This window comes from Ranitomeya variabilis, chromosome 4 (genome assembly GCF_051348905.1).
Source record: "Ranitomeya variabilis isolate aRanVar5 chromosome 4, aRanVar5.hap1, whole genome shotgun sequence".
Taxonomy (NCBI): Eukaryota; Metazoa; Chordata; class Amphibia; order Anura; family Dendrobatidae; genus Ranitomeya; species Ranitomeya variabilis.
Genome location: NC_135235.1, coordinates 463857538 through 463871222, shown reverse-complemented (window position 1 = coordinate 463871222; position 13685 = coordinate 463857538). Strand labels below are relative to the sequence as shown.

General features: G+C 41.1%; 1 protein-coding gene across 2 annotated transcripts in view; it reads right to left on the bottom strand.

The window, feature by feature from the left end:
• The window catches only part of SLC12A5 (solute carrier family 12 member 5), a 124177-nt gene extending 111013 nt beyond the window's left edge, over positions 1–13164 (bottom strand). For both annotated transcript variants that reach the window (XR_013213348.1, XM_077251695.1), the window contains exon 1: positions 12950–13164. Coding sequence is in view for 1 of the 2 variants with exons in the window: in XM_077251695.1 (XP_077107810.1) it covers positions 12950–13001 (52 nt within the window). In the remaining variant the exon portion in view is untranslated. The remainder of the gene's footprint in view (positions 1–12949) is intronic.
• Between the last annotated feature and the right edge of the window lie 521 nt (positions 13165–13685).

The window sequence follows — 13685 nt, the reverse complement described above, 5'->3', positions numbered from 1 at the left end:
AACTTCCATTTCCTTCTTTTGAGATGCATTTAATTCATTTTTGGCCAGTTGTACTGTTATGACCTGGTGGTTAAGGAGCAACATGGGACGTGCTCTGGAGGAGGTGGTACCTGTACTGACCGCAGTTCCTGAGCTTAACACAACACTAGAAGTAGCCGTGGGATGTTCCTGTCACTCCCTAGACACCTCGTCACAGCCGGAGGACTAACTACCCCTAAAGATAGAAACAGGAAAGCTATCTTGCCTCAGAGAAAATCCCCAAAGGATAGGACAGCCCCCCACAAATATTGACTGTGAGTGGAGAGGGAAATGACATACGCAGAATGAAACCAGGATGTAGCAAAGGAGGCCTGTCTAGCTAGATAGATAGAACAGGACAGAATACTGTGCGGTCAGTATTAAAAACTAGAAAAATCCACCACAGAGTGTACAAAAATCTCCACACCTGACTAAAGGTGTGGAGGGTAAATCTGCTTCCCAGAGCTTCCAGCGAAACTGAATAAATCCATACTGACAAGCTGGACTAGAAAAAACATAGAAAGTGCAGAAAGATTAAGTCCACAACAAGTGGACTGCAAAAGAACAAAGCAAGGACTTATCTTTGCTGAACTGGTCAGAATATCAGGGAAATCCAAGCAGAGATGTGAATCCAACCAGGAACCATTGACAACTGGCACAGGCTGAAGGATAGAACCAGGCTAAATAGCCGAGCCAGAAAGACAATCAGTGGAAGCAGCTGCTGACTACTAAATCCAAGAAGCAGCAGTACCACTTAAAACCACCGGAGGGAGCCAAAGAGCAGAACTCACAAAAGTGCCACTTACAAGCACCGGAGGGAGCCCAAGAGCGGAATTCACAACAGGGAGCAGTGGGCAGTGGGAATAAAATAATAATTAAAACTGGACACTTTTGACCCAGTGACAGGTCCTTTTCGAACTAGAATTTTAACCTTATCTTGGCCTTCCCTGTAATATCTTCGGTTCTATTTGATTCTCTTGACTTATTGTATCTACGCTACAGCCATTTAAGCAAACACCCATCCTACAACCATTACTCAATCCTTATCTATGAATGGTTTGGTATGGACTATCTAGAGTCGCTGATCAACTTCTTAAAATTTGAGAGAATCCATTCAGAAAGTGAATGATACCATGAACAATTATGTGCAGGAAATCATCAGGAATGTTTTCCAACAAAGAGGTTCTCCAAAAGACATTAGTAGTAAGAACATGATGTAGTTGTAGTGATTCCCCAATAAGCAATTCCAACTCATGATTTAGATTATGTTGCCTTAGACTGAGACTACATATCTATGTACAGTAACTATGAAGCAGTGTATTGGTTCCGTACTATTATTTTACATTCAGCATTACAAGGTATGTGACTCAATGGATTTGAGGATGAGACAACCTGAATGAATGGATAGGTTGTCCTGTTCCTAATAGCATTATATACTACTGACCTGTGAGAGAATAACTGCTTTAAATACTGTTGTTCTTAAGTCTTTTCTACCCAACCACCTCCTCCTAAAACTGACCGCCAATTATTTTGGGGGAGAACATTTTGTCCAGTATCTTGTTTTTTTTTCATTGTTCACCAACAGTGTGTGCCAACCTTGTGCAGACTTACAGAAAATGTTTGACCACTGGCATTGCCAACAAAGTATATATCACAAAATATTGAGATGAACTTTTGTTAATGACCAAATAAATATTTTCCACCATAATTTGCAAAATAAATCTTGCCAAATCAGACAAGGTGATTATCTGGATTTGTTTTCTCATTTTGACTCTCATAGTTGTGGTCTACCTATGATGTCAATTACAGGCCTCTCTCATCTTTTTAAGTGGGAGAACTATGTTGTATATAACATTTCTTTTTACTTTTATTTTTAGGTAACATGAATAATCTCAATTACAAAATGTACAATCTAAGCCCATGGTCGATTCTCTTGTCCTTTTATTAAACAACTAATAATGCCCTAATGTTTCCAGGGAACACCAGTGATTTTTCCAATGTAGTACAAATTTCCCAAGATATATATGAAAATTACTGATGTACATTAATTGCTAATGTGCTGATCTCTGTATATGAGAATTGTCTTTGCATTTTATAGCTTGCCATCAAATATTTGTATCTCCAAGAGAATGAGAAAAGGAGATGTACAGTAGGTGCTGGAAACTCTTCTCTTAAAGCTTCTTAGAGCTATGTGTTCATTGTATTACTAGCCCCTATTATGGCAAGTTACACCTTATAGAAGTAATCATTATCAGTATGGTAAAACAGCTCATAAAAATCCGCTCAATAAAATTAGCATGATCTTCATCCTCACAGGCTACTCTTCCAATATCATCTCTATGGCAACCCAACAAACCTAAGCAGTAGTGTAGCTACCAGGGGGGACAGAGGGGGTGGTGGCCCTGGGCCCTGCGCTCTGAGGAAGCCCACCCGGAGCTACGCTATGTAACTGTATTGGCGTGCACAGTGCGCCAATACTGTTACATTCTGCAGAGGTATGGGAGACACGATCTCCCTGCTCTGCCGCCTGGCCACTATAGGGCACCAGAGGAAGCAGTGGGGGGCCCTGTGCCAGCAGTGGGCCCCATGCCTGTCATCGCATGGTCAGCTGTATCAGCTGCATGATGATACAGCTGACCGCATTGATGAGAGAGGGAGCATTACACTCCTTCTCCCATCATCCCCCTGTCAGCATCTAACGTCACAGACACCGACACTGACAGGGGGTCGCGATGACGTCAGTATTTGGCACCCGCTGTCTGGAGATGACCGGGCGCTAAGAGCAATTCGGGAACAAGGGGGAAAAAAGGTGAGTATTGCATTTTTTTTATCGGGTGCATTATATTGTACTGGCTGCCTAATGGGGGGTGCATTATGCTATACAGACTGCCTAATGGGGGTGCATTATATTGTACTGGCTGCCTAATGGGGGTGCATTATACTGTACTGGCTGCCTAATGGGGGTGCATTATATTGTACTGGCTGCCTAATGGGGGTGCATTATACTGTACTGGCTGCCTAATGGGGGTGCATTATATTGTACTGGCGGCCTATTGGGGGTGCATTATACTATACAGACTGCCTAATGGGGGTGCATTATATTGTACTGGCGGCCTAATGGGGGTGCATTATACTATACAGACTGCCTAATGGGGGTGCATTATATTGTAATGGCTGCCTAATGGGGGTGTATTGTACTGTACTGGCTGCCTAATGGGGGTGCATTATACTATACAGGCTGCCTAATGGGGGTGCATTATACTCTACTGGCTGCCTAATGGGGGTGCATTATACTATACAGACTGCCTAATGGCCGTGTATTATACTATACAGACTGCCTAATGGGGTGCATTATACTGTACTGGCTGCCTAATGGGGGTGCATTATACTGTACTGGCTGCCTAATGGGGGTGCATTATACTATACAGACTGCCTAATGGGGGTGTATTATATTGTACTGGCTGCCTAATGGGGTGCATTATATTGTAATGGCTGCCTAATGGGGGTGCATTATATTGTACTGGCTGCCTAATGGGGGTGCATTATACTATACAGACTGCCTAATGAGGGTGCACTATATTGTACTGGCTGCCTAATGGGGGTGCATTATATCATGCAGGCCTATGGGGGCGGCATTACACTATACAGGTCTATGGGGAATGCATTATACTATACAGGCCTATAGGGAGTGCATTATACTATGCAGGCCTATAAGGAGTGCATTATACTATACAGGCCTGTATGGAGTGAATTATCCTATACATACCTATGTGGAGTGCATTATACTATACATGCCTATGGGGAGTACTTATACTATACAGGCCTATAGGGAGTGCATTATACTATACAGGCCTATGGGGAATGCATTATACTATACAGGCCTATTTGGAATGTATTATACTATATTGAGGACTATTTGGCACATTATACTATATGGAGGCTATCTAGGGGGCCATCACACAGTGTGGGGATTACAGTGAAGGGGCCATCACACAGTGTTGGGGCCATCAAGCAGTTTGGGGGCTACTAAGGCTACATCATGTTATGTATAAGAGAGCATCATGCTGTGTATGGGGGAGCTGTGCAGGGGGAGACTCGGGACATTATTCAATGTTAAGTGGGCACTTCTATACATATAATTGTCTAAGGGTTTTTCCGTCTGTCTGTCTGTCTGTCTGTCTGTCTGTCTGTCTGTCCTGGAAATCCCGCGTCTCTGGCGGCCTCGACCAATCAGCTACGGGCACAGTATCGACGTAGATGTCATAATGGTTGCCATGGCGACGATGTCATAAAGGTTGCCTCGACCAATCAGCGACGGGCACAGTCTGCCGCGAATTCTGGAATCATCATTGTCCATATACTACGGGGACATGCATATTCTAGAATACCCGATGCATTAGAATCGGGCCACAATCTAGTATTCTTATAGGGGAACTTAGGTTACTGTGACTATCAAAGGGGCACAAAGGGTAATATTACTTTCTAGAGAGCAAAATGTGGGCACTGTTTTCTAGGGCACTTGCAACCGGCATTACTATATTCTAGAGGGTTGCTTTAGAATTTAGAGGGCACAGAGAACCACACAGCAGGTGCAGTAATAGGGGCACACACGGCAGCAGCATTGGGGTACTAGTAGGATGAGGAGTTTGTGCAGGTTGGGAATAGATGGTGAGATGCTGAAAATATGAGAAGTGAAATGTGTCTTAGTTGTATTCTCTGCAGACGAGTCCTGGGTGGAAGAAGTTGTGTCGGTCTGGGCCAGATGGAAAAGACCGGAAAAGTGTACAACTCCATCAGAAAGACTGTCAGAGGTAAGTCACCATCTGTAACTGTACTTTGATCTGTTATATGTTCTGTAGGACTGGTATTTACCACTGACCATATGGCGGTAATATCAAAGTTGCTCTTTGTATAGAGATTATTTTCAGCAACATCGGTGTCATCTGCTGAGGTTCCCCTCCATTATTAGGGTGCGTCACCCAGTTGTAATCAAGGTTACCTAGTTAGGGGCCCACTCAGAAGCTTCGCCCACCCAAACCAAAACCCTAGCTACGCCTCTGAATCTAAGAGTCTACTTTGGTTCTGATTACTCTCAGTGATCATCAAATGGCTTGCTCTACCCTTATTACTAGGGTCACAAAATGGATGAGGCATTGGAGTAAAAGCTATTTACTAAGTGTTATATTACATATATTGCCCATAAATAATGCTAACACCAAAGATGTCCGTTTTGCTATCTTCTTCTTTATCATGTGACTGTTATGAGAAGCTCCAAGTAACAAGTACAGCAAAGTAAAATATTTCTTAGGAAAAATTATGACAAGCAAAAATAAAGAGGTTGTTTGGTTGGCACAAGTTATCACCTATCCGCTAGATATGTGATAATTTTTAGATCAGACCCCACTGATCACTGCAACAGGACACCTTTATCGGTGTTAGAAGGGAGATGCCGGGCGCAAGCTCGACTTTCACTCCATTTATTATGTGGCGGCAGGAGAAAAACAGAAACTGTGCTCCACCTGTCCCACAGAAAATGAGTGAAGTGATGGTCGAGTATGCACACAGCCGCTCCATTCTAACAGGGATAAAAGAGCTACTGGTAATTTGATGTCGGTCCCAGTGGTTGGACACAAACTAATCTAAAAGTTATCACTGATCCGAAGGAAAGGCCATAACTTGTTCCAACTTGACAACCCCTTGGACAAAATTTTTGTTGAACAAAAATTACAGAAAACATTATTCCACTCAAGCTCTGTACCAACATGGAAAATTCATTTTACCATCTGAAGCAAGGATATATGTATAATAGGGTCACACCCTGGAATTAACCCTAGCATCTTAGAGGGAAAGTGGTGGGAATGAGGCAAATAAGCCCTCATTTCAATTATGGTTAATGTTTATATTAGTATTAACTAGCACCATACGTGAGTCCAAATTTGCTATGATATCCCTTTAATATTTATATATACGACCCTGGTCTAAACGGTTGATGTAAGCCTTTGGATACATGACACCATGACTATGCATTTCTATGCATAAGTTTTAGAGACAATAAAAGATTTCAAATGCTGAAATAAAAAAGGTTCTATTTTTCCAAAATAAAAATGCTTAGAGGTAAATCATCTAAAAAAGGAAACATCCCGGAATGATGATTAGTCAATTAAACCAACGTTCTCATTAGGTGAATTCTGAAATAAATTAAATAATCTAATTCCAATTTAAGAATAGAATTAATTTTTGGGATGTGTTTGAGGGGAATAGTTATTAACTAATCATATTTTTATTTTGGTAGTGTAATAAAGTACATTTCTATTAAAATGATGAATCTTAATTTATGGTCATCTAGTCACAAACCTGCTTATACAAATACTTCCTTTGCTCCCTTATTCATCTTCCCTCTTTCCTTTCTTTCTTGTCCTACACATGTCTAAAGCCCCTGTCACACTAAGCGAGGTCGCTAGCGAGATCGCTGCTGAGTCACAAGTTTTGTGACGCAACAGCGACCTCAGTAGCGATCTCGCTATGTTTGACACGTAGCAGCGACCAGGCCCCTGCTGTGAGATCGCTGGTCGTGTCGGAATGGCCTGGACCTTTTTTTGATCGTTGAGGTCCCACTGGGTAGCACACATCGCTGTGTTTGACACCTTACCAACGACCTCGTTGACTACAACGTCACACAGGACGTCCCTCATAATAGCTGCCATGTGACGGTCACAACGACCAACGACATCGTTGTACAGGTCGCTACAGGTCGCCGCATCGCTGCTGCGTCGTTGGGAAGATCTCACTGTTTGACATCTCACCAGCGACCACATAGCGACGCAGCAACGATCCCTGACAGGTCGTATCGTTGTCGGGATCGCTTTAGCGTCGCTAAGTGTGACGGGGCCTTAAACTATTGTAGGAACGCCAACCTGACCAATGTGTACTTAAATAGCCAACACCGCAAATCCCTCCTCCAAGGATTTCCATCCATTTCAATATAGGGCAAACAATTGTTTTAACAAAATATTGTAAAAAAAAAAAAAATTTCTAGCAGAAAATATTTTTATTCTGCTTTTTTTAATTGTGTCTTTCTTGACAATAAACGAGGATCAAGTAACAGGAATAAAAATTTCAAATTAACATGAATTTTCAAATTGACTTGATTGAGTGGTCCAAAAATTGCAGAATTTACTGCTGTTGCAAAACTAAAAATTTGAATTTTTAAAGAAGCATTTTACTGCACAAGGTCAAATTTATTTAGGCTTGGTCCTTTCTAAGTAGTAAACTCAGTATGAATTTAGTATAGTATAATAAAGTATTTAATATTTGCTATGCAATTAATCCAGCATGAATATGTATGGGCATTGCAGAGCTATACAGTATAAAGTACAGACTAAGGCCAATAATATATCATACAAGGGACAATATCTCATGGTCATTCTAGGACCTCTGCTACACTAGGACATGTTCATCAAGTGTCATATTTCTCTTTTCAATTATGAAAGGGAACGACAGGGTTACTAAATGGAGACCTTCCAATTTAATTAAAATTTATGCAATATTGAGTTTTTCTGATTGTCAAAAAGCTTCTTATCTCACGTAACGTAGGCCAATTCCCCAATCCATTTGAGTTATTAGGCTTAACAATAGTTCCATATATGGCCAGCTTTAGTGAATTCTTTTTACTTTCATCTAGTCTAAAAGAAATTGACTGAATAGAGAGAGCCATAGAGCCAGTTGTAAAATGACTGTGATTTGAGATTGTATTGTTAACCCAGAAATACTCTAGATGATTCCAGGCACAAGTTGTTTACAGAAGGGTGTGTAAAAAGCATCTAGGCAAGGCGCTGGCTAGGCTTACAGGTATGTATGCAAATATCAATGTTCTGCAATTGCTTAGAAGGTTAGATTTTTTTCTTTAAAACATTTTAAAATATTACATGATCGGTATCTCTACAGAGATAGCTGACATCAATTCTCACCTCTTACTAATAATGGATTACACCCTGACCCGTAAAGAGACAGTCAGTTTAAAAGGCCTTGAAAAATACCGTACTGACCAAAATTTTGGACACACCTGTTCATGCAATGGTTTTCCTTGTTCTTATTAGAATGTGAAAGCAGCAAAACCAGAAAGGAACATGTATGGAAAAAGGAGTAAAGAAGCACATGTTAAACTAACCAGAAGATGTGTTAAACTTTAACTTCCTTGAAGTACCCCCTTTTTATTCTGATGACAGGTTTGCAATCTCTTGGAATTCTCTCAAGCAGCTTCGTTAAGTAGTCATCTGAAATGGATTTCCAACAGTCTTGAAAGAGTTCCTAAACAAGCTGAGCACTTAAAGGCTGCTTTGCCTTCACTCTGCTGTCCAACTCATCTAAATTGGATTGAGGTCAGGTGATTGTGGGGGCTATGTCATCTGATGCAACACTCCATCCGTCTTCCTCTTGGTGGCATTGCCTTTACATAGCCTGGAGGTGTGTTTTCAGTAAAAGATCTGTTTCTACTCAAATAATGGTCCCACTAAGTGCAAACAAAATTGGAAGTCATGTTACTGCAGAATGCTATGGCTGCCATGCTGGGTAAGTGTGCATTTAAGTTAGAATAAGTCACCAACATTTTAACCAACAAAGTACCTATAGACCATTATACCTCCTCTTCCATGCTTCACAATGGGCTCCACCCATGTAGAAACCATCTGCTCACCTTTCCCTCATCTCACAGAGACATGGCAGTTGGTATAATAAATCTAAAATTTTAACTCATCAGACCACAGAACAGTTTATATTCCCTATGCTCTGATGTTCAGTCCATGTGTTTCCTGGCCCAAACAAGTCTCTTCTTGTTTACAGTTCTCAGTAGCAGCTTCTTTGCAGCAATTTGACCATAAATGTCTGCTTTTTGTAGTCTCCTCTGAACAGTTGATGTTGAGATGTGTCTGTTAATTGTTGTCTGTGTATTATTTTTGTTATCAGAGGTTCTGTCAATTAGTATTTTCTGAGGATGGCAATTCTGATGAGTTTATCCTTGGCAGCTGACGTAATTCTTGATCTTCCTTTCCTACGGTGGTCTTCAAGAGATCCAATTTCATCACAGTAATTGATGGTTTCATTATAACACTGAAGGATATCTTCAAGGTTCTAGTAATTTTCTGGATTCACTGATTTGTATGTCTTAAAGTAATGATACGCTGTAATTTCTCTTTACTTAGTTGAGTGGTTATTGCTATATTCTGGCTTAGAACACTTGTGGAATAGGGTTCAGCATTCAGCTGTGTACCAACACTGCCAAACATACCTGATGGCCACAAACATTTACTTTTGATGAGGCACCCCTGGGGTGTTCATTGGAAGCAAATCCAAGTGGTTGCCTAGTGAAGCTGCTTGAGAGAATGTCATGGGTGTATAAAGCTGTCACCAGAGCTAAACTGGGGTACTTTGAAGAAAATAAGACTTAACCCACATTCTGATTTGTATCACACGTGTTTGCATACTTTTTTATTTCCACATGTGTTCATTTACATTTTTGCTGCCTTCAGTCTGAATCTACAATGTGTACATTTCAAAAAGAACATGAATAACTATTAGGTGTGTCCAAACTTTATTTTTCGTTACTGTATAAAGGTACTAGATTTTAATATTTTGGAATATTAATTACGGTACGTTACTATAGTAGTTCTCTTTTAAATAGGAGGGTCAATGGGAAAGTCTACTGATAACAAGCTAATTATGTGGTGCCTTTTTGCTGACATCAATTGTGACCTGTGGGTTGTACATATTAGTAAGTTTTTGAAGGAAACCTGTCATCTCGAGAAAAGCTATTTACCTGCAGATATAAGATTAAATTTCTAGGTAAATATTTGTATTTAAACTCAGTGTACCCAGCTTACTGGAAGTCCAGCTACAGGGAGAAACTTAAGTTTTATTTTCCTTTTAGCCGCTTGCTTCTAGTCATTGCAGGGGGTGCTTATACTCACTGCTCACTATACACTGACCATGCTGTAATCACTCCCTGGCACATCAATTGACTGCTTGCTGTGCAGCATATGTATAAAGAGCTGGCTGTCAGTCAAAGTGCTGATGAAGGATTAGAGCTGGGCTGATTCTTTTTCTGCTGCACTTAGTGCACTGGGGCTGCAGGGAAAATAACCAGTTTGCCACTGCAGCCACTGATCCAACAAGGCTACCAAACATGATTTATATGCTATTTACCTGTAGGTTACCATCATATCTAAAGGGAAATAGCGTTTCTGGATGTAACAGGTTGTGCCTATTGATAATAAAGCTACAGTTTGTGTAATTCATTGATATTTCTGATCTTCCAGAGTGAGAGAATATAATTGTACCCACTTTTTACTTTGATTAAATGATTAGTCCTAATGGGTTTTCTAAACCAGACACTTTAGTAGAATAGTTTTAACATAAAGGAGTTTTTTTGTTTTGTTTTGCGCAATATACTGTTCTGCCATCCTGCAACCCTACACATTTTGAAAAATGATCAATAGAAAAAGCTCCTTCTTAAAGTATACCATGTAAAGACTGAATAAAACATGCCTTTATTCATTTCCTTAAAATGACCATACGCATTAGATAAATGTTGGCCCAATTGTTATTTTGAGCAGGATCAGCAGAGCATCTGGTGTCCCGACGGTGCCCAGTAGTAGATGTCAGGGGGGAAAAAAAGGGTCAGGCATGTTGGATTTAAACCTGCCATTTCTTTTGTTGATAAAATGGACCTGTCGGTTCTAATGACACTTCTCTTTTAGTAAATATTCATATTTTTCTGGAGCCTTTTTTGTAGAACTCTACATTGTAATGTTCTCTATTACTCACCTAGAAATGTGAAAACTGACAACTAGGTGTAACCATGTAGGGGGCGTGTCTCCACATGCTCTAGTACTGCCCAATCAGTGATGACAATGTAAGAATGAACATCGACACCCTATAAGGAAACTGGTGACACCCACTTGGCCATTTATTCATAAATATTAATGAGGAATAATAGAGGAACAGCCCAATATTGAGTTCTAAATAAAAATAAAATGCTACAGAAATTACATTTCATGGGGATTACTAAAAACAGACATGTCAGAAGTATTGATATGGCCATTTTAGAGGTGTCTGGCAATGCCTTGCTCCCCACTCCCTATTGAGAGCACATGCACAAGCTGAGCATTCATGTTTATGGGGGAGAGACAGCTGTCTAAAATGTATGGCCAGTCAAGGGAGTAAATCATGCTATCAGTATATAGGGCAGCATGAGAAGGTGAAAGGTGCAGTGACATATTCATATATATATACCCCCATATATATATTTACAATGGTGAAGAACCATATATTTTCCAATCAATATGATATATGCAGATCTGCAGATATGATGTACATCCTCTACACTCAGCAAAATAGGTTGCAGCAAAAAAAGAAAAAAATTTGAAAAATCTCAATATATCATCACTAGATATTGGTCTCCTGGCACAGAATACAACCTTGAGATCTAAATTCTATCCGACTGCTTTACTTGTGTATGTCAGCTGTTAAACGTCTATGACATAATCGGACGATATCTGAATGTCCTTTATTTCTGATGCTAAATATTTTTTATTTCTAACAAAATTTCAGGATGTTCTAAACAAAAGCTGTAAAATAAAAGCACCGATTAGAAATGTATCAATGCACCAAAATCTGTCTCATTCTAGTGATACATAAAATTCCGTGTTCCCTTTTTTATCTTTTTTTTTTTTTTTTTTTCTGGAGATACCGTTCCCTTAAGTAATGTTATATAATGTCAGCGTGTCAAAAAAAAATAATTGAATGGATGGATAAATGCTCAGTGAAATAGGAAAAGTTGCGCCAATGATTCTGTAAGTATGAAAATGACTTGGCTTGTGATGCAGTGACAATGACATGGAATGCAGCGTTTATGTGAGAAGACGGAGGAGCAGTGGAGAATACAAACAAGGGTAAGTCTGGACGGCAATGTACACTGGTGGAGATTGCAGGGTAGATGGGAAAAAGCAGTGAACATGAGAGATGATGCACCACTGGTGCTATGAACATAACGATGCTGGTGTGAGGCTGATGAGATGTCTCATAGGATGTGCAAAGTAAATAGACATCATGTCACAAAAAGCACGAGCGTGGAGAGAGTGGTCATTGGGGGTGGGCAGGGTGCAACGGCGTGACAGAGGTCAGCAGGGACTACAATACTCAGCAAGGGGCAGGAAAGAGGTTTAGTGCAGAAGTGTAAGACACCTGGTTAAAAATCTGAGGGGCACCGTAAAGAATAAAGGTCTAAACGCTGTGAGATGTCTCCAGTGGAGATGCTGATGAGATAATATGGGTCACTTTGCAGTGGCGATTGTCCGTTATGATGGCCACTGGGTTATATACAGGTGGCAGAATTCTGCAGACGAAAGCGTGCAATAATGTTTACTGGGAAAGTGGACCCGGTACGCATCTGCAAATGGAGAAACGTATGCCGGTACAGGCTAGATGTATATATGAGATGTATGTAGCAGAGCATGCAGCATCCCGAGGATCACTACACAAGATTGAGTGCTTTACAATTGATTGAAGCTCTTTTCTCAGCAGAAATGATCCGGTTTAAAGCTGAAGCCCAGCGTGCCAGAATCTGCAAAGGTACTTGGTCGTAAAGCTGCGTGCACGAGTATAGGGTCTAGATTTAGCGATGACGGGACCAAATGCAACAGTGTGCGCTACTTAGATTTTGGGGTTCACAAGGCCCCAGTTCCCTGATTTTGGGGAGAATTACTATTCTAAAAAAATTTGGTCCCTTTCCGTTTTATGAATGGGCTTCAAAGTGAACATGAAATGGGGGGGTTTACCCCTTCTTCCCTGTCTGGTCACTACCGCCCCCCCACTTCAGAAGCAGCACTGCGGAGAATTAGCTCCCCCCACCTCCCTCCTGTTAGATTCCAGCACTTACCTTGACTGGTGCCCCCCTCTCCCTCCTCACACTCAGTCAGGTTGTTGAGCATCCTGTTTCTCCCCTGTGCTTTCTCTCCCAGTCTCTCTCTCAGGCTCCTTTTCTTCCTTTCCAGGGACTGATGCCTAATACTGCAGCGATGCTCAGTGTGTGATAGAGGGAAAGAGAGGAGGAGGAGGAGGAGGAGGCTGCAGTGCAGAGATCCTTCAACGCGCACACTCACAGCCCCATGTACAGCCAGGGAGGGAGGGCGAGAGGCAGAGAAGGAGGGAGGCAGAGAGAGGAGAGAGATGGGGGGAAATAGAGACACTGGAAGGGGAGAAGGAGGGGGCAATGGAATAAAAGGCGAAGAAAAACATGCAGGAGAGAATGACGGAGTGAGCCGTGTGGATGACAGGGAATGGGCATCACAGGGAGATACTGTATATGGGAATTCCCTACATCTCTGTCAGCTTCATCAGCTCTTAAGGTGCCCATACACATTAGATGAATTCTGATGAAATGGACCGTTGGATACAATTTCTGTCACAAGCAATCGTTCACGATGATGACAGCCATCAGAAATTAGAACGGACATGTTGGATATTTCTGCTTGTTATGATCCTATGTTTATGTCTAGACAGCCAAGTGGCACCAAAACAACAAAACTAAAACTGAATATCGATTCTTACACCTGACCCAGAAAGTTTACGTGTGTACTCATACATCTATGGGGTCTTTGTGCTTCTTAAACACG